Consider the following 24,857-nt stretch of genomic DNA (forward strand, 5'->3'; position numbering starts at 1 on the left):
TACATGCACAGCAGTTTTCCAGTCTCAATTCAACTAATTGAAATATAAATGGAATTGTTTTGATAGATTGACTGTACGTTGTTGTACCTGATTGCCTATTGCTTTTGCCTCTAGGAATCTCCTCTGCTCTCATCACGTTCAGACCTTTCACTCTGAGAGCAGGAAGCAGATACATGTTGGAGGTCACAGCTAGTGAGTAAGGTCCCGATGTTGAGTCTGCCCTCTGAATCTCAGATGCTGTATGATGATGAGAGATGGATGGCTCAATTCACTAATGTATTGATTAACTGATTGCTTTTTAATAAATGTCTCACTCCCTTTATCCGTTAATCAAAGTGTGTGTCCTTGTTTCCTGTTACTGAACTCAGACTCCCACGATGCAGTACTGGGGCGGACTCAGCTGTTCCTGTCCACTAGCCCCAGCCCCCGAGGGATAACCTGTCAGGTGCAGCCTAGCAGTGGCTTCGAGATACACACACACTTCAGCATTTTCTGCACCTCTGGGAAAGAGGTACACATACAGTCTAACCAACAGCAATAGTACTGTATTTATCTCCATCACCATCTTACTGATGTGTTTATTGTGTGTGGTTTAGGACCTGTTGTATGAGTACAGTTTCAGTACAGGAAACAGCCCTCCTAAGATCCTGTACCAAGGAAGAGACTTTCAGTACTACTTCAACCTGCCATCTGGAGACCCTCAGGATGACTATAAAGGTATATTACAACTCTTTTCTGCAGACCTAGTGGGCTCATAGGTGGAATGTTATTCATATTTTTCATGATTTCATAATTAATAAACATTGTTTTAAAAAACCTGCCGAAAATCCAGTGTTTATATGTCAGATTGTTTTGTTGTATTTAAGTCTTCTGTGATGTATATAATGTGTCATTTTGGGATGCAAACTCAAAATGTAATACATTTCAACTCTATATCTGACATGGTCCAGGTGTCTTCTGTTTTTAAGCCCATAACCATGTGTGTGAGGTCTATACTTTTGTTTTAAAGTAGATTTGTTTAAGACAATCAATAAACACTCTGTGTGACCCTGATTTAGTCCACTGCAGTAAAAGGTTAACTCTTATTTTATTATACTGTCCAGAGAGGAATATAGCAGACACTCACATTGTTTTGAATTTCATATCTTTATTGACACTGTGTCCCCTGTTGATCCAGTCACTATCTATACAGCGGTCCGGAACAGGTTTGGAGCAGCAACTGCACCCTGTCCTGTGACCGTCACAGTCCACCCCAGCTTCATCAGGAACACCTCCTCCAACTCCAACCCTGATATGGAACTGTAAGACTGACTAACTACCTGACTGACTAGTTGACTGACTAACTGATTGACTGACTGACTAGTTGACTGCCTGACTGACTAGTTGACTGACTAACTGATTGACTGACTGACTAGTTGACTGCCTGACTGACTAGTTGACTGACTAACTGATTGACTGACTGACTAGTTGACTGCCTGACTGACTAGTTGACTGACTAACTGATTGACTGACTGACTAGTTGACTGCCTGACTGACTAGTTGACTGACTGACTGACTAGTTGACTGACTAACTGATTGACTGACTGACTAGTTGACTGCCTGACTGACTAGTTGACTGACTAACTGATTGACTGACTGACTAGTTGACTGCCTGACTGACTAGTTGACTGACTAACTGATGTATTGGTTGATTGGTCATTGGTTTGATTGATTGATTAGAGGCCTCTCTCTCTCTCTCTCTCTCTCTGTGTGTAGTTTTGAGTCAGGTTTGAGGAACCTGTCTGGTCTGGTCCAGTTGGGGAACAGCGTAGAGATCCGTAACTACATCATCCTCCTGTCCAGCGTCCTCAACAGACTCAGCCAGGACCCCACAGCCAACACACCCACTCAGACACACACGCGCACCGCACTCATCAACGCTGTTTGTCAGCTCGACATCAATGACCAGGTACACACACTCGCACGCACGCACACACAGATGCACACTCAAAGTAGAGTGTCTAGTAACGATCAGTTGTTGTGTGTGTCCCTAGCGGTCCATGACAGATAACGTCTACATGCTCAAAGACCTGATGCACCTCACCCACCAGGTAAGAGACCCTTTACATTGGGTCAGAGCTTTATATGGCTCTGCATAGAGATGTATGCAGGATAGACGCATAATACATTATGTATTAACAGTGTGTTGTTGTCCCAGGTATCGTTAGCCAGTGCCAGTGTGGTGGTGGGTCATGTCCAGTCCATCTCAGACCTGTTCCACGAGCCCAGTGTTCCTGTTCCCTACCTATTGGACAGCTGGACCCTCAACACTCTGGTCACACTGCTGTCATACAGCCTGCAGGCCACCCCCACTACTAATGATGTCAGACAAGACCAGGCCACTGCTGATGATGTCATACAGGCCACGCCTACCCTCAAAGAACAGGCCATACAACTCACGACTGACAGTCTGCAGACTACTGATCAATTACTACTGGTGAGATACACACTCTCTCTCTCTCTCTCTCTCTCTCTCTCTCTCTCTCTCTCTCTCTCTCATTTCTCTCTCTCTCTCTCTCTCTCTCTCTCTCTCTCTCTCTCTCTCTCTCTCTCTCTCTCTCTCTCTCTCTCATTTCTCTCTCTCTCTCTCTCTCTCTGACCCTCCTCTCTGTGTTTTAGAAATACATCCTGTTCAATAAGGTCGAGCAGCACAACGTAACCACCAGTGTCATGGACCTACAGACCACTCACCACGACCGTGGTCTAACCACAGTCATCAGCTCTGGCTCAGCCACCTTCTACCTGCCTGACTCCCTGGACCTGGTCCTGTACGGTCGTAGGAGGAGAGAAACCACAGATGGACCACAGAGTCTCTGTGTCCTCAGCCAGCTGACCACGTTCACACACAACCTCTACTTCTGGACCAAGACACCTGTACTGGTGAGATACACACACACACACACACACACACACACACACACACACACACACACACACACACACACACACACACACACACACACTTGACATCGAGATGATGAAGATGATGATGGTGATGATGATGATGTGTGATGTGTGTGTGTCTTTCAGCTGAGTGGGCCAGTGATTGACCTGACTCTGTACAACTGCAGCACAAGGAGAGAGATTCCAGTACGCTCGCTCTCCCAACCAATCAACATCGAGTTCCCCAAAACACCTAGAAATGTAAGCATTCACTTTCTGTTTGGGATTATGGACAGATTGCCTGTGTGTATGTGTGTGTGCATGTGTGTATGTGTGTGTGCATGCGTGTATGTAACCTTTCATCTCCCCCACAGGTAAGTTCTTTATCGGAGTTCACTCTCCTGCGGAGCCAGGTGAACTACCACGGTTTCAACATTACCCAACAGGCCTTGCAGGAGGCCATACTGGTCAGTGTGGAATTCACGCGGCCCCCCAACAAGACCTTTCCCATCATGCTCCTCTTCAGGTGTGTACAAGCCTTTGAGTACAGCTTCAAACCTTCAGTTTTAGAATAGACAATTTCCTCAATTCCCATATTATGTCAGTTAATTGTGTGTGTGTGTTCTCAGGATGTTTGAGAGGCCGACCCCCAGCTTGTATCACATCCACAGCATCCATCACTGGGACAGAAACACCACTTACATCACCCTGCCTCCATCATACCTCACTGGTTAGTCTCGTATCTCTCTTTCACTCTCTCCCCACTTTCTCTCTCCCTGTCTCTATCTCGGTCTATTTCTCTCTCTCTCTCTCTCTCTCTCTCACCCACCCAAACCCTCTGTTCCCCTCTCTCCCTTGTCTCATTTGCCATATCACATCATCTGTCTTTTGTTGTTTCTAATTGAAATGATATGTTCTTTTGTCTAGTCACTGTGATTGCATGCTAATGCTAAATGCTCCCTGTAACATGAGGATGATAAAGTGTTTCATATGTTCTGTCCAGCTGCAGGGACAGGCTACCTGGCTCTACTCAACGCTGACTACAAAAAGACCCCCAGACACAAGTAAGTAACATCATCATCATATTATTATTATTTTACTTAAACAACCATAGGGAATGTTATCATTTCTACTGAACTTCCTCCAAGAGCAGCTGGATATCATCCACACATCCATTTTGTTCCTCTGCGTTCTGTTTCCTCTATGTCAAATCAAATCAAATTCTATTGGTCACATACACATGTTTAGCAGATGTTAATGCGATTGTAGCGAAATGCTTGTGCTTCTATTTCCGACAGTGCAGTGATATCTAACAATTAATCTTAACAATTCCCCAACAACTACCTAATACACACAAATCTAAAGGGGTGAATGAGAATATGTACATATAAGTATATGGAAGAGCGATTGTAATGGGTGCGTGCTGGTGGCAGGGAAGTCAGGCGCAGGAGAACGAACTTGGCATAAACGGAGTCGTTTAATAAGTGCTCACCAAAATATACAAAATAATAAAAGTGGGTACAAAACCCGTCGCGCACCAGAACATAACTTGCACATCACATACAAACAATCACCGACAAGGACATGAGGGGAAACAGAGGGTTAAATACACAACATGTAATTGATGAGATGGGAACCAGGTGTGATGTAAGACAAGACAAAACCAATGGAAAATGAAAAATGGATCAGCGATGGCTAGAAGGTTGGTGATGTCGACCATCGAAAGCCGCCCGAACAAGGAGAGGGACCGACTTCGGCGGAAGTTGTGACAGCGATGGCCGAGCGGCATAGGCAAGGTGCTATAGATGGTATAAAATACAGTATATACATGTGATATGAGTAATGTAACATATGTAAACATTATTAAAGTGGCATTATTTAAAGTGGCTAGTGATCCATTTATTAAAGTGTCCAGTGATTGGGTCTCAATGTAGGCAGCAGCCTCTCTGAGTTAGTGATTGCTGTTTAGCAGTCTGATGGCCTTGAGATAGAAGTTGTTTTTCAATCTCTCGGTCCCAGCTTTGATGCACCGGTGCTGACCTCGCCTTCTGGATGACAGCGGGGTGAACAGGCAGTGGCTCGGGTGGTTGATGTCCTTGATGATCTTGTTGGCCTTCCTGTGACATCGGGTGCTGTAGGTGTCATTGAGAGCAGGTAGTTTGTCCCCGGTGATGCGTTGTGCAGACTGCCCCACTCTCTGGAGAGCCTTGCAGTTGAGGGCGGTGCAGTTGCCGTACCAGGCTGTGATACAGCCCGACAGGATGCTCTCGATTGTGCATCTGTAAAAGTTTGTCAGGGTTTCGGGTGACATGCAAAATGTCTTCAGCTTCCTGAGGTTGAAGAGGCGCTGTTGTGCCTTCTTCACCACACTGTCTGTGTGCGTGGACCATTTCAGTTTGTCAGTGATGTGTACGCCCAGGAACTTAAAACTTTCCACCTTCTCCACTGCTGTCCCTTCCATGTGGATAGGGGGGTGCTCCCTCTGCTGTTTCCTGAAGTCCACGATCATCTCCTTTGTTTTGTTGATGTTGAGTGAGAGATTGTTTTCCTGACACCACACTCCGAGTGCCCTCACCTCCTCCCTGTAGGCTGTCTCGTCATTGTTGGTGATCAAGCCTACTACTGTTGTGTCGTCTGCAAACTTGATGATTGAGTTGGAGTCGTGCATGGCCACACAGTCGTGGGTGAACAGGGAGTACAGGAGAGGGCTGAGCACACACCCTTGTGGGGCCCCAGTGTTGAGGGTCAGCAAAGTGGAGATGTTGTTTCCTACCTTCATCACCTGGGGGCGACCCGTCAGAAGGTCCAGGACCCAGTTGCACAGGGCGGGGTTGAGACCCAGGTCCTCCAGCTTGATGATGAGGTTGGAGGGTACTATGGTGTTGAATGCTGAGCTGAATGCTGAGCTGTAGTCAATGAATAGCTTTCTTACATATGTAGGTACATGAGCAGACAAGTGAACTACACATTGAGACTGGAGTCCAGCCAGTGTCTGTCCTGGGATCACCAGAAGGGCTGGACACACACCAGCTGCACACCTCAACTAGGACTGACCACACACACCAGGGTCAACTGCAGGTAACACTCAGTCACACACACACACACATATACACACACACACACACACACACACACACACACACACACACACACACACACACACACACACACACACATACACACATGTTATGTTCTTCTATCCTAGTAGGGACCTCAAATGAATTTCCATTCAAAATCCTATTTTCCCTAACCCCAAGCCTAATCCTTAACATTACCATAAACCTGACCTTAACCCATAACCCTAATCCAAACCCTAAACCTAACTCCTAACCTAACCCTAACCCTATTCATAACCCCTAACCGCTTACCCTAACACTAATTGTAACCCTAACACTAAACCTAACCCCTAAGCATAAAATAGCCTTTGTCCTCATAGGGATGTGGGAAATGTATCCACAAGGATAGAAGAACCAACACACACACATGTTTTGTTCTTCTATTCTCGTGGGGACCCAAAATTCATTTCCATTCAAAATCCTATTTTCCCTAACCCTAAACCTAACTCTCACCCTAGCCCTTACCCTCACCCTAATCCTAACCCTAAACCTAACTCTCACCCTGACCCTAGCCCTTACCCTCACCCTAATCCTAACCCTAAACCTAACTCTCACCCTGACCCTAGCCCTTACCCTCACCCTAATCCTAACCCTAAACCTAACTCTCACCCTGACCCTAGCCCTTACCCTCACCCTAATCCTAACCCTAAACCTAACTCTCACCCTGACCCTAGCCCTTACCCAAATACTAACCCTAAACCTAACTCTCACCCTAGCCCTTACCCTCAGCCTAATCCTAACCCTAAACCTAACTCTCACCCTAACCCTATCCCTTACCCTCACCCTAATCCTAACCCTAAACCTAACTCTCACCCTAACCCTATCCCTTACCCTCACCCTAACTAGGGCTTAATGAGCCCCAGGTGTGGGCCAATATCAGACCAATTGGACTGATTGGAAATTTGACCATAAAGATCACCTCGTTGCCTCTTTGTTCGTCAAAGCCCAGTTGGCCATGGGGGTAGCGGCTGTGGCTTACGATCTGACGATCGGTGTTCGAGCCCCGCTGGGGATCACACCGTTTTTTTCCACCGAGAGCCTGGGAACCTAAAGACCCAAGGCCCTAATGCCCTTTGACGGCCCTAATGCCCTTTGACGGCCCAAATGCCCTTTGACGGCCCAAATCCTTAGGGCATAATGCCAAGGCCAGACAGCCATGCCCTGGTACTTTCATAGGCTTCCAGGGCTATACACACTTGTCAATATGCCTGAAAAGAGGCACTCTGATACGGATTCAGAGATTAGTGTACTGCCCTTGAAGGCCCAAACCCATAGGCCCTAATGCCCTTTGACGGCCCAAATCCTTAGGGCATAATGCCAAGGCCAGACAGCCATGCCCTGGTACTTTCATAGGCTTCCAGGGCCTCTTTGTTCGTCAAAGCCCAGTTGGCCATGGGGGTAGCGGCTGTGGCTTATGATCTGACGATCGGTGTTCGAGCCCCGCTGGGGATCACACCGTTTTTTTCCACCGAGAGCCTGGGAACCTAAAGACCCAAGGCCCTAATGCCCTTTGACGGCCCAAATGCCCTTTGACGGCCCAAATCCTTTACTTTCATAGGCTTCCAGGGCTATACACACTTGTCAATATGCCTGAAAAGAGGCACTCTGATACGGATTCAGAGATTAGTGTACTGCCCTTGAAGGCCCAAACCCATAGGCCCTAATGCCCTTTGACGGCCCAAATCCTTAGGGCATAATGCCAAGGCCAGACAGCCATGCCCTGGTACTTTCATAGGCTTCCAGGGCTATACACACTTGTCAATATGCCTGAAAAGAGGCACTCTGATACGGATTCAGAGATTAGTGTACTGCCCTTGAAGGCCCAAACCCATGCCCTTTGACGGCCCAAATCCTTAGGGCAGGCGCGGAAGGGATATGGTCCAAAGTACCCACGGTTCTGAGGGGCTTGTAACCCTCAAAAGTGTCCATAAAGCTCTCCCTATTCGGCATGAGTAGTAATCATCAATCGGTCGCCGAAGGGATAAGGACCGAACTACCATGGTTCCGAGGGGCTTGTAACCCTCAAAAGTGTCCATAAAGCTCTCCCTATTCGGCATGAGTAGTAATCATCAATCGGTCGCCGAAGGGATAAGGACCGAACTACCATGGTTCCGAGGGGCTTGTAACCCTCAAAAGTGTCCATAAAGCTCTCCCTATTCGGCATGAGTAGTAATCATCAATCGGTCGCCGAAGGGATAAGGACCGAACTACCATGGTTCCGAGGGGCTTGTAACCCTCAAAAGTGTCCATAAAGCACTCCCTATTCGGCCAGAGTAGCAACCACCTATGGGTCGCCGACGGAATGTGGTTCTCCAGTTGTCAAAAACCAGGTTTCTCAAATCGCGCCGGCACCTGTCTGCCCCACACGGCCACGAGTGTGTAAAAATAACTCTCACTCACACAGTTTCAAGGCTATTCCCGATGTCACGGTAGGACACTTTAAACTTGAATAAATCGAAAAGTACAACTCCAATCAGGATGGGGGTTTTTTTGCACGAAAGGGCACACGTAGACGAACATTTCCATCTAATTTAAACCGTTTTTCCATAACAATTTATAATAGAAAATCGAGTTTTAAGTTTGCGAAAAAAAGTTCCGTTTACCGAAAAAATATGTTCCTATGGAAGCGAAATTTTCTAACCCGGGGCTAATTGTTGCCCATCACGAGAGAGGGTATGAGCCAAAATTTGGGACCTCTAGCCCCTCAGGAAGTATTTTTAATCATTATTTGAAAATTTCAGATTTTGGTCAAAAAAGTTACAAAGTGCCAACTTTTCAGTTCGCTTCAGAGACTAAGTCCAAACGTGCACCTGGTTTTATTCTGGGTTACCAGGACAATTTTTGAAAAACGGTTTTAAATACTTATAGAGGGTATAGGGACCTCCATACCCACCCTTAGAGCACCATCCTAAGGGCCCAACTCAATGAGATACAGCAAGAGGGAATTATATAGCTTTTCAAAAAATCTTCAGAAAATATTCTATGTTTTTCTTCTCAGAAATTGCACTAAGTCCAAACGGGCACCTGGTTTTATTCTGGGTTACCAGGACCATTTTTTTAAAAGGTTTTAAATACTTTTAAAGGCCATCACCACCCCCAGGACACCTGTTTCAGCAGCCCACTGCTGTCCCATGTCAGTGGGATAAGTACATTTAAAAAGTCGCTTGATGGCGCCATAGATAAATTTATGGAGCTTTCAAATAAGGTCAAAATCATTCAGAATGGTTTTAAATACTTTTAAATGGTACACACATAACATATCTATCTATGTGAGATACCTACTGAAGCCCCATGTCACTGGGATAAAGCATTTCTGATTTATGAGGGTTTTCATGTGTTTTTAGGTTACCAGGCCAAATCATGTGATGGTATTATTTTGAGGTCAAAATCATTCAGAATGGTTTTAAATACTTTTAAATGGTACACACATAACATATCTATCTATGTGAGATACATACTGAAGCCCCATGTCACTGGGATAAAGCATTTCTGATTTATGAGGGTTTTCATGTGTTTTTAAGTTACCAGGCCAAATCATGTGATTGTATTATTTTGAGGTCAAAATCATTCAGAATGGTTTTAAATACTTTTAAATGGTACACACATAACATATCTATCTATGTGAGATACATACTGAAGCCCCATGTCACTAGGATAAAGCATTTCTGATTTATGAGTGTTTTTATGTGTGTTTGGGCATTGGCCACAGCTGTGGGCCTTGTGTTATTTTGGGGTCAAAAGTCTTCAGAATGGTTTTAAATACTTTTAAATGGTACACACATAACATATCTATCTATGTGAGATACATACTGAAGCCCCATGTCACTGGGATAAAGCATTTCTGATTTATGAGGGTTTTTATGTGTGTTTGGGCATTGGCCAGATCTGTGGGCCTGGTATAATTTTGGGTTACCAGGCCAAAAAAAAAGGGGGACAGAGCAGCCAACCTCCAGAGAGGCTGACTGCTCTGCCCCCCTTAAGGACAGTGGAACTACGGACCTCCAGGCCTCTAGGCCTTCACTCACTATCCGGGGAACACCCATCTCTCCGGGCATGAGAGTAGAGCTTACTCCCTCAAACTACTATGCCCGGATAGGGAGCACCCCATAGGCGGTCCCATACCCCCCTCTCACACACCCCCCACCCGGGATGTTCCACAAGAGGGCGCCACTGGACATTTTAAACATCAATGTAAGTTAGTGACAGAGCTTTCTTGAAAAATGACTAAGTCCAAAAATTCTCAGAAATTGCACTATGTCCAGCTGTGGGCCTGGTATTATTTTGGGTTACCAGGTAGTGATAGCCTTCACCCACTCTCCGGGGAACACCCCTCTCTATGGGCATGACCTCCAGTGGGGGATACCCCCCACCACAAGCTCTTACACCATCCGAACCAGGGCACCCACCACCATCCGAACCAGGGCACCCACCACCATCCGAACCAGGGCACCCACCACCATCCGAACCAGGGCACCCACCACCATGCGAACCAGGGCACCCACCACCATCCGAACCAGGGCACCCACCACCATGCGAACCAGGGCACCCACCACCATCCGAACCAGGGCACCCACCACCATCCGAACCAGGGCACCCACCACCATCCGAACCAGGGCACCCACCACCATCCGAACCAGGGCACCCACCACCATCCGAACCAGGGCACCCACCACCATCCGAACCAGGGCACCCACTCTTAAGCACCCTTCCTCGGACACTAAAGCATATAGCCCCGCTGTTACGAACCGCGTGCACCTGGTTATCCAAAACGGCCTTCGTGCACCTGGTCACCCTGCAGCTTACCACTCAGAGACTAAGTCCACACCAGGATTACCAGGTGCTGGTGGTACTTTGCACCCGGGTACCCACCTTCTTTAGTCTGCTTGCCCACTCTCTCTCTGGGCCTCCGGACTCTGCCTCCTGGCCCTTCTCTGTGCACCTGGTAACCAGTTAGATATAACGGGGGAGGTGGAGGAAGACGCCTTCTGTCCCAAAAAAGCTTGGTTCGAAGGCTACATACCCGCCGGAGATCCCTTACCCCTTGTTACTGGGGCCGACGAGCATCTTTCTGGGGAGATCGGCATGAATCGAGCCCAGCCTCATTTCACACCCTAGCCCGACCTACCCAGCCCTGCCCTTAGAACCAATCTTTACCCCGAAGTTACGGATCTGACTCATCAACTTTCCTTAACATGCATTGTTCTAACATGCCAGAGGATGTTGCCCTTGGAGACCTGCTGCGGATATGGGTACGGCCCGACGTGAGATTTACACCCTCTCTTACGGATTTTCAAGGGCCAGCAAGAGCTCACCGGACGCCGCCGGAACTGCAACTCTTTCCAGGGCTTGGGCCCCTCTCTCGGGTTTCCCGCCCAGCTTCCGTGCTCACCGCGGTGATCGGACAACCGATTTGCACGTCAGGACCGCCCAGGCATAGTTCATCATCTTTCGGGTCCTATCGCACACGCTCACGCTCCACCTCCCCGACAGAGCGGGCGAGACGGGCCGGTGGTGCGCCCAACCCCGTAGGGGCCGGGATCCCACCTCAGCCAGCGCGCGCCGGCCCTCACTTTCATTGCGCCACGGGGTGTGTCGGAGAAAACACTCTGACTTGCGCGTGCGTTAGTCTCCTTGGTCCGTGTTTCAAGGGTTGGGAGTTGGGGAGGTTGCCCTCCTTTCCTCCGCCCTTCGCCAGAGCGAGAGGTCATAGTTCAAAGACAGGTAGGTTTAACTTTATGGGGGCCTCCGGGTGCTCCTCTGCCGCCGTCGCCGAAGCGCCCGGTGGGGCCGGGGAGACATTAAACCCCCGCCTGCGCCCGGGGCGCAGAGCGGTTGACTGGGTTCCCAGTGCCGCGCGAGGATACTGGGTGATACTCAAGCCGCTTAAAAATGTGAGACCATTTCGGGAAGTCCCGGTTCACCGGACACCCCCAGTCCCCCTCGGTAGCGGCCTACACACCCACCCATCGGTGCGTCATCTAGCCGTGCCTAACGGGGAAAGGGGATGGAGCCAGTCGGGCGCATCCCAGGCAAAAGGAACTGCGGGGAACCGGGCTAGGACCAGTTCACCCGCGCCGAGGGAAGGGAGAGGCGGGAGGCGTGAGCCCCCTACCCTACCCGACCCACAGCAGAGTTTGGTTTGTGTCGGGAGTGGGTAATTTGCACCCCTGCTGCCTTCCTTGGATGTGGTAGCCATTTCTCAGGATCCCTCTCCGGAATCGAACCCATAACTGATTTAATGAGCCATTCGCAGTTTCACTGTACCGGCCGTGTGTACTTAGACTTGCATGGCTTAATCTTTGAGACAAGCATATGATACTGGCAGGATCAACCAGGTAGCCACTCACAACATAGAGGTTGTACCCGGGCACACTAAGCGGAGAACAGCCAGGGACCACTCCTATCCCGTGAGGGGAGGAGGCCCTAGGTCAATCCACCGTGCGCCCAGCGGGAGGCCCTGAACTGCCCGTGGCCGGAGCCACAGGTGCCGGGGCACCGCTTAATCAGGTATCTTGTCTTAGCTGGAGGGTTAATTCGGAACGCCATCAACGTGGATAAAAGACAGGGTTTGAGAAATACATGTGTTTCTGGCGCCGGTACGGTATGGGTGAACGTCATCCGCAGGCATCGCTACCTGGGTAGTCCACTCCCCACCAATGTAGGGCCACTGAGACAGACGGGCCAGCTAGATCTCGCACGAACGGAGCGCGGCTGAAGCTTGACATTAAGACGGGGATAACCGTCTCCGACAGGGGCTCCCCCGATAGAGGCAATTCCACGTGGGGCGGGAGGAACCGTCCGTCTGAACACCGACCAATGGCCGGCCGACAGGGGCCCTCCCAGGTGGAAACAGATTGCAAATCGGTCAGAAGATGTAAAACAGGCTCGACAACAGAGGACAACCATGGATACGCAACGTGTTGGAAGCTAGGGACGGACACATTCATGGGACAAGAACCATGGTCATGGAGGACCCAAACCCACAAGGTGATAGCTGGGATAGACCACCTGTCCAGGACAGAGCTCAATATCCTCCCACCACCAAGCTGGGAAAATCGGATCAATACTTAGGACCAATCGGGCGCCGGAGGGATATGGTCCAAAGTACCCACGGTTCTGAGGGGCTTGTAACCCTCAAAAGTGTCCATAAAGCACTCCCTATTCGGCCTGAGTAGTAACGACCAATCAGGCGCAGAAGGGATATGAACCAAAGGAACCATGGTTATGAGGGACAAGCAACCCTCAAAAATGTCCATAAATCACTCCCTATTCGGCCAGAGTAGTAATCATCAATCGGTCGCCGAAGGGATAAGGACCGAACTACCATGGTTCCGAGGGGCTTGTAACCCTCAAAAGTGTCCATAAAGCTCTCCCTATTCGGCATGAGTAGTAATCATCAATCGGTCGCCGAAGGGATAAGGACCGAACTACCATGGTTCCGAGGGGCTTGTAACCCTCAAAAGTGTCCATAAAGCACTCCCTATTCGGCCAGAGTAGCAACCACCTATGGGTCGCCGACGGAATGTGGTTCTCCAGTTGTCAAAAACCAGGTTTCTCAAATCGCGCCGGTACCTGTCTGCCCCACACGGCCACGAGTGTGTAAAAATAACTCTCACTCACACAGTTTCAAGGCTATTCCCGATGTCACGGTAGGACACTTTAAACTTGAATAAATCGAAAAGTACAACTCCAATCAGGATGGGGGTTTTTTTGCACGAAAGGGCACACGTAGACGAACATTTCCATCTAATTTAAACCGTTTTTCCATAACAATTTATAATAGAAAATCGAGTTTTAAGTTTGCGAAAAAAAGTTCCGTTTACCGAAAAAATATGTTCCTATGGAAGCGAAATTTTCTACCCCGGGGCTAATTGTTGCCCATCACGAGAGAGGGTATGAGCCAAAATTTGGGACCTCTAGCCCCTCAGGAAGTATTTTTAATCATTATTTGAAAATTTCAGATTTTGGTCAAAAAAGTTACAAAGTGCCAACTTTTCAGTTCGCTTCAGAGACTAAGTCCAAACGTGCACCTGGTTTTATTCTGGGTTACCAGGACAATTTTTGAAAAACGGTTTTAAATACTTATAGAGGGTATATGGACCTCCATACCCACCCTTAGAGCACCATCCTAAGGGCCCAACTCAATGAGATACAGCAAGAGGGAATTATATAGCTTTTCAAAAAATCTTCAGAAAAATGACTATGTTTTTCTTCTCAGAAATTGCACTAAGTCCAAACGGGCACCTGGTTTTATTCTGGGTTACCAGGACAATTTTTGAAAAACGGTTTTAAATACTTTTAAAGGCCATCACCACCCCCAGGACACATGTTTCAGCACCCCACTGCTGTCCCATGTCAGTGGGATAAGTACATTTAAAAAGTCGCTTGATGGCGCCATAGATCAATTTATGGAGGGGTGACATTTTTAAAGGGTATACAGACCTACATGCCCACTCTGAGACCACCATAGGGGGTTAGGGAGACCCCATAGGGGGGACCCACACCCCCCACCAAGGTCACCTGGTAACCCAATACAATTCAATGACAGAGTCATACTTCTCTCTCATTGCACTAAGTCCAGCATGTGTACCTGGTGATTGAACTGGTTACCAAGGCTTACTCTCTCTACCCTGCCTGCCCACCTGCCTGCCCTCTATCTCGGCCTGTCTCTTCAGCTCAGTGCACCTGGTACCCCATAACACCCTGGTATTTCAGACCCTCAGGCCTCCATACATTCTCAACTGTGACCAAATGACACACAAAGACATGGGTGAATTTCAAATAAATGTTCTTTATTTATCAGTGAATCATGGGTTGATTTGTCCCTCAATTAGTGACCGCGCTCGGCTGGCGTTACGAGGCAAATCATGGTACCGGTAGTACCGTGCCTGCGTTTCCAGAGAATGACACATATGGTCAGCCACAGTTCCCCGGTCTGTAACCGAGCCTTGATTAAAGTTCAATGTAGCAACGCTTCGTCGAATTGTACCGAAGGTGACTTTACTTCCAATGCCAAACTCTGCAAATATCTGGCCCACATACTCACAGAGATTGCCGTACGGTTGACCGCAGGACGTGAAAAAGAAGAGTGTTGTGTCTGAGGTGATTCCACTCAGATTAGGCCTGATCTGATGGAATCGTTTAAGCCAAGTGTATTCCTGCTCAGATAGAACAACTCTGCACTCACCGAAGCTATAGTTCGTTTTGTGGCTTGAAATGCACATCTGATAACCCCCACTTTCCGGGGTTACTTCAGTAAATTCCCTCTCACTGAAGGTGGTGACTGGGGATCGTCGAGTGCCATTAAAGATGGCCAACCGGCTGGACATGAGAGCCGCAAACCTACGTCTATCAGCGCAGGTGGCTCGGACCTCCAGCCTACTGAGAACCGAAGGAATAGCTTGATTACTTAGCTCAACAAACCGGCTTAACTCCGCAGCGCTGAGCACCTCGTCCCTGCACCGTTTGGGAATTTTGCCCTGTGTGTTGCCTGGCTCTGCCGCGAATCCCTGTCCATCTTTGCCAAGCAGAGTAACAACTTTCGAATTCCACTGGCTTTAGCCTGCAGACCTTTGGCCGGAACTGAATAAGATAATTCAGGAAACTTCGAACATCAGCTCGGTACATTTTTAACGTGGATGGTGCCAAACAACGGTCTTCACATTCACCATACCACTCATACACACGTCTGTAGTTATCCAGAGAACACAGTCCTTCATCGGCCTTGCCCTCTGACATATAGCGGAGGAATTGTCGTACTCTGGATAGACTGGTGCGACTATTGTCAATTCGTTTAACTGAAGGGTTTTTACCAATAGCAAAGTGTTCATATTCAGTCAAAATTCCATTCCTCCAACCTTCAATTCTGGAGGACACACCGCCGCCTTCATCACTCTCGCTCTCCGTGGAAGTCACCATGACGCAGCCTTGCTCCCTCGGTTCCGAGCATGGTTCACCACCGATCTGACTGGTTGACTGCACCGGCGCAGTCGCCGCCGCCTGCTCACTCTCGTCCCACAGCTGCTGATCCACCACCGCGGACTGCTCACCCTTGTCTACCAGCTGCTGCTCCACGGACAACTCACTTTCAACACACTGGAAATACCCAGGGTTCTCCCAGGGCTCCAGCTGCGGTGCAACACCGTTGTTAGGCTGCATACACTGCCATGATTCGGGCTGCTGTCTCTCAGTTGAACGCCGGCTAGATTGCATAGCACGCTTCCATTCTGTAGTAGCAGGCTTAAGTGCATGGACAGACTTGAAATGTCGGTCTATCCGCACGATATTCCGCTTGGAACAAAGCCCACAATCACGTTTTAGTCTACTGTTCATAGCTTCTCTCTCCTGCGTGCGTGTATGTCTCTTTGTTTGCTCCACCAAACAACGACCTAACCCTAATTCTAACCCTAAATCTAATTGTAACCCACTAAGGAATGTTCCTTGTTTTACTGTCCTTGTGGGGACTTTTGGGGATTTTAGGTCCCCATAAGGACAGAAGAACCCACCCCCCCCCATACCCCACACACACACACACACACACACACACACATTCTGTATACACGGACACAAACACGTGTGTGTTCCAGCTGTAGCCACTTGAGCCCATTGACCGTGGTCCAGCAGCAGATCCAGAGCAGCCATGACGACTCAGCAGACCTGGCCCAGTTCATCAGGTCAGTCAGACCACAGCACGGCAGATTTGTCATTTCAATGATCACAGAGAGGGAAGTATGAGTGTTCAACTTAATTATGGTATTTTGCCATAATATGTCTCTCTCTTTTCCTCTCATCAACCCCTCCCCCTTTCACTCTCTCTCTTTCTCTCTTTCTCTCTTTCTCCCTCTCCCTCCCCATCTCTCTTCCGTCAGTCTCCCCAGTGATGTGACGGTGGTGTGTGTGTGTGTGGTGTGTGTGTGTCTGTATGCTCTGGGCATGGTGGTGTGTAAGAGAGCTGACCTCATCTCAGAGAGGAACCAGGGAGTCTACTACCTGTCTGATAACGCTCCTTCAGACACACACCTCTACTCTGTTACTATACACACCGGCCTCCGCTCCTCACCCAGCATGACCGCCAAGGTAGAGTACGCTTTCCCCCCATTTTCCAGAACTCTCCCTTCTTCCCCTCTCCCTCTCCCCATACTATCTCCTTCCCTCTCTCCCTCTCTCTCTCCTGTCCCATTATCTCTCTGTCCTTCTACCGAAGAGACTCATCTGGCTTTTCTAATGCGTATTTATTGGTTAGATAGTTCTGGGGTTAAAGACCCCAATGTTCCTGTTCACATCAGAAAGTTGAGCACAGTGCGTTAAAGCATGGTGCTGCCTTCACATACAGATGTAGGATCTTAATTTGATCTAGTTTGCTACAGCAGGATATTAACCCTAAAGCAACAGGAAATGTGAATTGTTATGTGGATTATAATTCATGGACATTTTTGTAGGGGTTAATACATTTTTCGTAAGGGAAAATGAAGTCTGAAATTTCAAAGTGGAAATGACAAACTTCAGATGCCTTTTTACACCTCAAATGCACTACAAGTTCAACATTTCCTGTACTCATTATACCCATCGTCCTAGTCATTATTATACATCATTCTCTTGTGGTAAAAGTTGTGGTAAAAGTAAACAGCCATCTATTGGTCATTGCGGAGCTCGGCGGCAGTGAATGTGATGTAGTAGACTCCTCTCACTGGTGCTGTGAAGATACATGCATCAGAGGAGAAGCAGGGAGACATCAGCAAGGCACTGTTAGTAATGCTGCCCTGTTGCTGGATTCAGTTTGTATAATTGAGCCTGTCTGGAGTGCCAAACAGGTGGGGTTTGCACTTTTGGGATTATCCCAGGGGTTCCATTGTACAAAGCAAGCTCAATCAAGTGCAGCTAATGTATGGTCAGTACCTGTAGTTGGGTTGTTGGCCTTGCTGATCTTGGTGAAGACTTTACTGGAGGGCCAGTAGGAGGCACTCTTTCTTCTGGTCTAAAAAAAATATCCCAAATGCCCCAGGGCAGTGATTGGGGACATTGCCCTGTGTAGGGTGCGTCTTTCGGATGGGACGTTAAACAGATGTCCTGACTCTGTGATCACTAAAGATCCCTTGGCACACTAAGAGTAGGTGGGTTAATCCCGGTGTCCTGGCTAAATTCCAAATCTGGCCCTCATACCATCATGGCCACCTAATCATCCCCAGCTTCCAACTGGCTCATTCATCCCCCCTCCTCTCCCATGTAACTTTTCCCCAGTTCATTGCTGTAAATGAGAATGTGTTCTCAGTCAATTTACCTGGTAAAATAAGGGTAGAAAACCCAGAAAAAAACCTCTAGACCATTGGGGTGTCTGTATTGAAGGGTCCTACAGCGTTTGAATCTGTCAAACCAGCAGAGAAGGCCACCTTGGTCTGTCTGTGAACACAGGAGAGTCAACGCACTCATCATTTTCAATCAAGTACATTTGTTTTATTTGTCGAGTTGTTGCTGGTACTTCTTTTGGATGAACCAAATACATCTCCATGTTCATACATAGCGGTGCTTTACCTGTATTGTCTTTCTCCAGCTCCTCCACCTTGTTCTTCTAGAGCTGTTCAGTAGTGGTGACGCTCAGCTCCTCTCTAAGAGCTGTCACCTCCTTTTTCTGTTCCTCCACCTCCTTCTCACTGGCTGTCACTCTGGCCCCCATGGCTGACAGTTCAGCTGCTAGAGTTGGAATTAAGGGAATTAATGGAACAAGTAAATTATTTCACATCATAATGAACAACATTAGCTTTTACATGTCTGCTCCTACCTGCATTCTTACGTTCCATGCTCTTCAGCTCCGTGCTCTGTTCCAGCTCCGGCACGTCTCCCCAAAACGTTCTTCAACGTTCTTGAACAGACTTTCAGGTAGTCTACATTTGCTCCGTTTGGTGGGTGTGACGGGTTATGGCTTGAAGCAATGTGACGTATTTGAAGGTCAGCGGTGCATTGTGAACCCACAACCTAACCCCTCCCCGTTTTTCAACTGGTCGTTCTGAAAAGCACTGTTTCCGTTTAATTGAACGTTGCGTTATGTTTTTTTGCACTAAACGCAGCTCTGGGGACTTTTCTTCTCCATAATGTATGAAAATAATGGTGATGGTGACACCATTCAAATATAATTTTCCCCTCCAAAAATGAGCCTAACAACATATTGGTCCATATTATCAGGCTGGTGTGTTATTTAGCAATAAGCATTATCACCTGTAGCCCAAACGATGCAGCATAGTGGCTATAAATAAATAGCATGGGATTGCCCATCTGTATTTTTGCTTATCTTAGCTAGATCAGTGCTCCCCTAACCTTTTCTGTCATGACCCCCTTTGATCATGGGGGAACATCATTATTCAGAAATAATACATCTTCAGATATTATGTAGTCTGAGGCTCAGTGCCCTTCGTTATACACTCACAGCGTAGTGAGCCAATGGATTAGAATTTAACATACATTAAGTTTCTTACGTAAGTTGTAAAACCAAAGCCAAGTATTCTGATGAGGTGAAAAGCTGGGTGAGTTAACCTCATAGAAGGTCTTCAGAATCTGATGCTGGAATACGCTGTGGGACGTTAAACGGGTGTCCTGGGACGTTAAACGGGTGTCCTGACTCTCTGTGATCACTAAAGATCCCATAGCACACTAACAGTATGGGGGTTAACTCCATAAAGTCCATAGTTACATGTTTTTGTTTAATAATAAGACCTGTCCTTTCATCCTTATGTTTTGGTGTGTCAGTCTCTGTGTGTATGTGCCACCTGAATGTGTAATACTGTCTTTTACCCTCATATCTCATTCAGACACACCCGGCATAAACACACACTGCAAATACACACACGGCAAATACACACACTGCAAATACACACATAACCTGTATTTATCAAGTTACTATTACAACATGTTCACCTCATTACATACATTTTCCTGAGCAAACCTAGCAGAATTGTCTGATGTGTGTGTTTGTGTGTGTGTCAGGTCCATATTGTGCTGTATGGGGAGGATGGGGCGTCACAGACCAGACAACTACATGACCCAGAATGCCCTCTGTTCAGAAGGAACTCCAGGAACACCTTTATACTGAGGTACGAAACAACATTACAGCTACAGTATCTGCCTTTACATGCACTACTATACATCTCTGTTTTTGTTTACTATGAGAACTGTTGTGTCATCAGCCAGCCCAGCCAGGCCAGCCAGCATGAAACCCTCCCTCCCTAGCAGCTGTAGCCACAGAGACAGAGACACCCCAGTACTGATCCCATGTCACTGTTTGTGTGTGTCTCTCTGTAGTACTGTAGACAGTCTGGGCCCTCTGTGGGGGCTGCACCTGTGGCATGATAACACTGGCCCCTCCCCCACCTGGTACCTCAGACAGGTGAAGGTGTGTGAGGTGAAGGGCAAGGGGCGGAGCTGGCTGTTCCTAGGCCAGTGCTGGTTGGCTGTTGACGAGGGTGACGGACAGGTGGAGAGGAGACTCAGGGTCTGTGATCAGGGGCCAGGATTCACCAAGGTAACACACCTGGATGCACACATATACACACATGCCACACGCACGCATACACACACACATACACGCGCACACACGTACACACACACACACCAACATTTGATTCCCATTCAAAATTCTATTTTCCCTATACCCTAAACCTAACCCTTACTTCTAACCCTGAACCTAACAACCCCTAACCCTAATTCTAACCCTAATTCTAACCCTAATTCTAACCCTAATTCTAACCCTAATTCTAACTAAGACTAAAATAGATTATTTACAAATGAGGACCGGCAGGCAGAATGTCATCACTTCTCTTAATTTTAGTTGGTTTACTATTCTTGTGAGGACTTCTGGTACTTACAAGTATAGTAAAACGTGTGTGTGTTCACATTCACTCATTGTCTAATGATGTTCTTATGTCATGTGCTCTTAATATGTTATTTTGTCATGTGTTGTTATGTCATCTGCTCTTAATGTTATTTTGTCATGTGTTGTTATTTCATGTGTTTGTGTAGCTGCTGTATCTGAAGCTGTCAGAGTACCTGTCAGACTTCCACCTGTGGTTGTCTGTGTACAGTGGTCCCTCCCCTAGTGTGTTCACTCACACACAGCGCCTCAGTGTGTGTCTGCTGCTGCTGCTAGGCTACATGTGTGTCAACACGTTACTCATATCTGGCCTCGACGACCAAGTGAGTCAATCAATCAATCAGTCAATCAGTCAGTCAATCAATCAATCAGCCAATCAATCAATCAGTCAGTCAATCAATCAGTCAATCAGTCAGTCAATCAATCAGTCAGTCAATCAATCAGTCAGTCAGCCAATCAATCAGTCAATCAATCAATCAGTCAGTCAATCAATCAATCAGTCAGTCAATCAATCAATCAGCCAATCAATCAGTCAGTCAATCAATCAGTCAATCAATCAATCAATCAGTCAGTCATTGGCAACTACACTGCCCATAATGCTGTGTGTTGTTCCAGTACACCTTAGAGCTGGGCATCATCGACGTGTCTGCCGTTTCCCTAACGACGGGGCTGTTCAGCGCGCTGGCCGTGTTGCCCGTAGCGACCTCGCTGTCCTTCCTGTTCCGTCAGCGTGAGGTCAGAGTAAAGAGGTCAGAGGTCAAACAGGACATGGTCAGACTGCCAGACATCTACTCTATAGAAGGTAGAACACACACACACACACACACACACGCAAGCACTCACTATGGCCTGCTATGGTTCTTTCTTGTGGGTGGTTGAGAACAGGTGAAAGTGAGGGAGTCAAGTGATAGATCTCTGCTCTCTCGCTCTCTCTCTATTGCTCTGTCTCTCTCTTTCCCCCAAGCTGATGCGCTGATCGTGAGTGACTGTGTGTTTGACTCTCTCTCCTGGAACAATCTGCAGCAGTGGGCACAGGAGGCCTGGAGGAAGAAATATGAGGTGACACACTCTTCCTGTTCTTACACACATTTGGGAAAATATGTGTTTGGCTTCTATTAGATTTCCATTTTACCTCTTAGATATTATATTCGTTGACTTAATATTAGGTATCATGTTCCTCTCTCTATCTCTCATGTCTCAGGGCTCAGTGCCGAATAGGGATCTGGTAACTCAAAGAGGAGATCTGGTAATACGGGGCGGTCAGGATCTGGTAAGGGATCTGCTGACCCAGGAGAAAGTCTCCTCAGATTGCAACTCCAGTGGTTTTGACAACAGCTTGCTTGGCAGGTTGCTAGGCAACAGTGTCCCAGACAACAACAGCGTTTGCAAGGAGAGGGATCGTAACCTCAACGATAGCCCCAAACTGCTAGGCAACAACCAGGTGGGCAACAGTACCAGCAGATGCTTAGGGGGCAGGCTCAGCCCTCTACTCCGCTGGAGTCACCTCCTAGCCTGGGTACTGTGTTTGGCCCTGGGCCTCTCCTCTCTAGTGATCACGATCATCTTGGGGATCAGGTTAGTACATAAGACAAGGTAGCTATCATACTGTATTATAGAGCGATACAAATGATTACAAGTGATACACATGGTACAAGTTATTTACCAGGGCGTTATTGTTTTTGTGTGCTTGCGTGTGCATGCGTGCGTATTTGTGTGCGTATGTTAGGTTCAGCAGCAGTAAGACTTTACTGTGGATCCATTCCGTCTTCTTCTCCCTGCTCTCCTGTGTCTTCCTCATCCAGCCAGCCATGGTAAACCAAACCCCAACGAACAAAACACAAACCCAACCTAGCATGAACCCCAACTTAACCCAAACCCAGCCAAACACAAATATAAAGCTAACCTTTGCAAACCAAAAGTGGTTGCCGCCAATCATTTACTATTGACTTACTCAGAAAAACATTGATGGAATTGGTCTGTTTGATTTACTTTTCTAGATCCTTGCCGTGGCTGTGGTGGTCTCCTTCTGGCGCAGGAATCGTCCGGACTTCTCCAGTTTCTCAGGAGTTCCTGGGTTTCAGGCAGAAACTCTGAAACTGTGGACCCAAGATGGCTCCTGTGTCCCAGAGCTCTTCCTGCTCAGCCCTCCTCATCCGCCCCAGGAGAGATGCTCACACTTTGACAGGGTAACAACATCATCCTACTCTAACAGACGATCAACTGCTCTGGTTTTATTCCATATTATTTAAGAAGATATTTAAAAAAGTCTTTGCTGTGTTATTGACAGGTGCTGGCGGCCCGTCAGAGGGCTCGGTATCTGCGTCTGGTACGCCCACCCACTTCTGGGGAGCTGAGGAGGACAGGGGGGAGGAAGAGGAGAGAAACACTCATCCGCAAAACACTCAGGTGTGTGTATGTGTGTGTGTGTGTGTGTGTGTGTGTGTGTGTGTGCCTGCGTATATATGTGTGTGTTTTTCTGACCCAGTCTGTTCCCTCCATAGGGAGATGGCAGTGTTTTTCTGACCCAGTCTGTTCCCTCTATAGGGAGATGACAGTGTGTTTCTGACCCAGTCTGTTCCCTCCATAGGGAGATGGCAGTGTTTTTCTGACCCAGTCTGTTCCCTCCATAGGGAGATGGCAGTGTTTTTCTGACCCAGTCTGTTCCCTCTATAGGGAGATGACAGTGTGTTTCTGACCCAGTCTGTTCCCTCTATAGGGAGATGGCAGTGTGTTTCTGACCCAGTCTGTTCCCTCCATAGGGAGATGACAGTGTGTTTCTGACCCAGTCTGTCCCCTCCATAGGGAGATGGCAGTGTTTTTCTGACCCAGTCTGTTCCCTCCATAGGGAGATGGCAGTGTTTTTCTGACCCAGTCTGTTCCCTCCATAGGGAGATGGCAGTGTTTTTCTGACCCAGTCTGTTCCCTCCATAGGGAGATGGCAGTGTTTTTCTGACCCAGTCTGTTCCCTCCATAGGGAGATGGCAGTGTTTTTCTGACCCAGTCTGTTCCCTCCATAGGGAGATGGCAGTGTTTTTCTGACCCAGTCTGTTCCCTCTATAGGGAGATGGCAGTGTGTTTCTGACCCAGTCTGTTCCCTCTATAGGAAGATGACAGTGTGTTTCTGACCCAGTCTGTTCCCTCCATAGGGAGATGGCAGTGTTTTTCTGACCCAGTCTGTTCCCTCCATAGGGAGATGACAGTGTTTTTCTGACCCAGTCTGTTCCCTCTATAGGGAGATGACAGTGTGTTTCTGACCCAGTCTGTTCCCTCTATAGGGAGATGGCAGTGTGTTTCTGACCCAGTCTGTTCCCTCCATAGGGAGATGACAGTGTGTTTCTGACCCAGTCTGTTCCCTCCATAGGGAGATGACAGTGTGTTTCTGACCCAGTCTGTTCCCTCTATAGGGAGATGACAGTGTGTTTCTGACCCAGTCTGTTCCCTCCATAGGGAGATGACAGTGTGTTTCTGACCCAGTCTGTTCCCTCCATAGGGAGATGACAGTGTTTTTCTGACCCAGTCTGTTCCCTCCATAGGGAGATGACAGTGTTTTTCTGACCCAGTCTGTTCCCTCCATAGGGAGATGGCAGTGTTTTTCTGACCCAGTCTGTTCCCTCCATAGGGAGATGGCAGTGTTTTTCTGACCCAGTCTGTTCCCTCCATAGGGAGATGGCAGTGTTTTTCTGACCCAGTCTGTTCCCTCCATAGGGAGATGGCAGTGTTTTTCTGACCCAGTCTGTTCCCTCTATAGGGAGATGACAGTGTTTTTCTGACCCAGTCTGTTCCCTCTATAGGGAGATGACAGTGTGTTTCTGACCCAGTCTGTTCCCTCTATAGGGAGATGGCAGTGTGTTTCTGACCCAGTCTGTTCCCTCCATAGGGAGATGACAGTGTGTTTCTGACCCAGTCTGTTCCCTCCATAGGGAGATGGCAGTGTTTTTCTGACCCAGTCTGTTCCCTCCATA

The 24,857-nt window shown here is 47.9% G+C and overlaps 1 protein-coding gene across 1 annotated transcript in view; it reads left to right on the plus strand.

Moving 5' to 3' along the window:
- The window catches only part of pkd1l1 (polycystin 1 like 1, transient receptor potential channel interacting), a 55,339-nt gene that overhangs the window by 19,371 nt on the left and 11,111 nt on the right, over window positions 1–24,857 (plus strand). The window contains exons 24-47 of the mRNA XM_045702878.1: window positions 115–192; window positions 369–511; window positions 597–717; window positions 1,178–1,301; window positions 1,756–1,948; window positions 2,034–2,090; window positions 2,198–2,476; window positions 2,659–2,919; window positions 3,070–3,183; window positions 3,297–3,448; window positions 3,552–3,652; window positions 3,926–3,986; window positions 5,863–6,000; window positions 16,625–16,711; window positions 16,907–17,114; window positions 20,013–20,119; window positions 20,328–20,547; window positions 21,045–21,218; window positions 21,511–21,697; window positions 21,860–21,954; window positions 22,097–22,470; window positions 22,622–22,706; window positions 22,893–23,081; window positions 23,183–23,301. Coding sequence (XP_045558834.1) covers window positions 115–192; window positions 369–511; window positions 597–717; window positions 1,178–1,301; window positions 1,756–1,948; window positions 2,034–2,090; window positions 2,198–2,476; window positions 2,659–2,919; window positions 3,070–3,183; window positions 3,297–3,448; window positions 3,552–3,652; window positions 3,926–3,986; window positions 5,863–6,000; window positions 16,625–16,711; window positions 16,907–17,114; window positions 20,013–20,119; window positions 20,328–20,547; window positions 21,045–21,218; window positions 21,511–21,697; window positions 21,860–21,954; window positions 22,097–22,470; window positions 22,622–22,706; window positions 22,893–23,081; window positions 23,183–23,301 — 3,667 coding nt within the window. The remainder of the gene's footprint in view (window positions 1–114; window positions 193–368; window positions 512–596; window positions 718–1,177; window positions 1,302–1,755; window positions 1,949–2,033; window positions 2,091–2,197; window positions 2,477–2,658; window positions 2,920–3,069; window positions 3,184–3,296; window positions 3,449–3,551; window positions 3,653–3,925; window positions 3,987–5,862; window positions 6,001–16,624; window positions 16,712–16,906; window positions 17,115–20,012; window positions 20,120–20,327; window positions 20,548–21,044; window positions 21,219–21,510; window positions 21,698–21,859; window positions 21,955–22,096; window positions 22,471–22,621; window positions 22,707–22,892; window positions 23,082–23,182; window positions 23,302–24,857) is intronic.

Source organism: Salmo salar, chromosome ssa19 (assembly GCF_905237065.1).
Source record: "Salmo salar chromosome ssa19, Ssal_v3.1, whole genome shotgun sequence".
NCBI classification, from domain to species: Eukaryota; Metazoa; Chordata; class Actinopteri; order Salmoniformes; family Salmonidae; genus Salmo; species Salmo salar.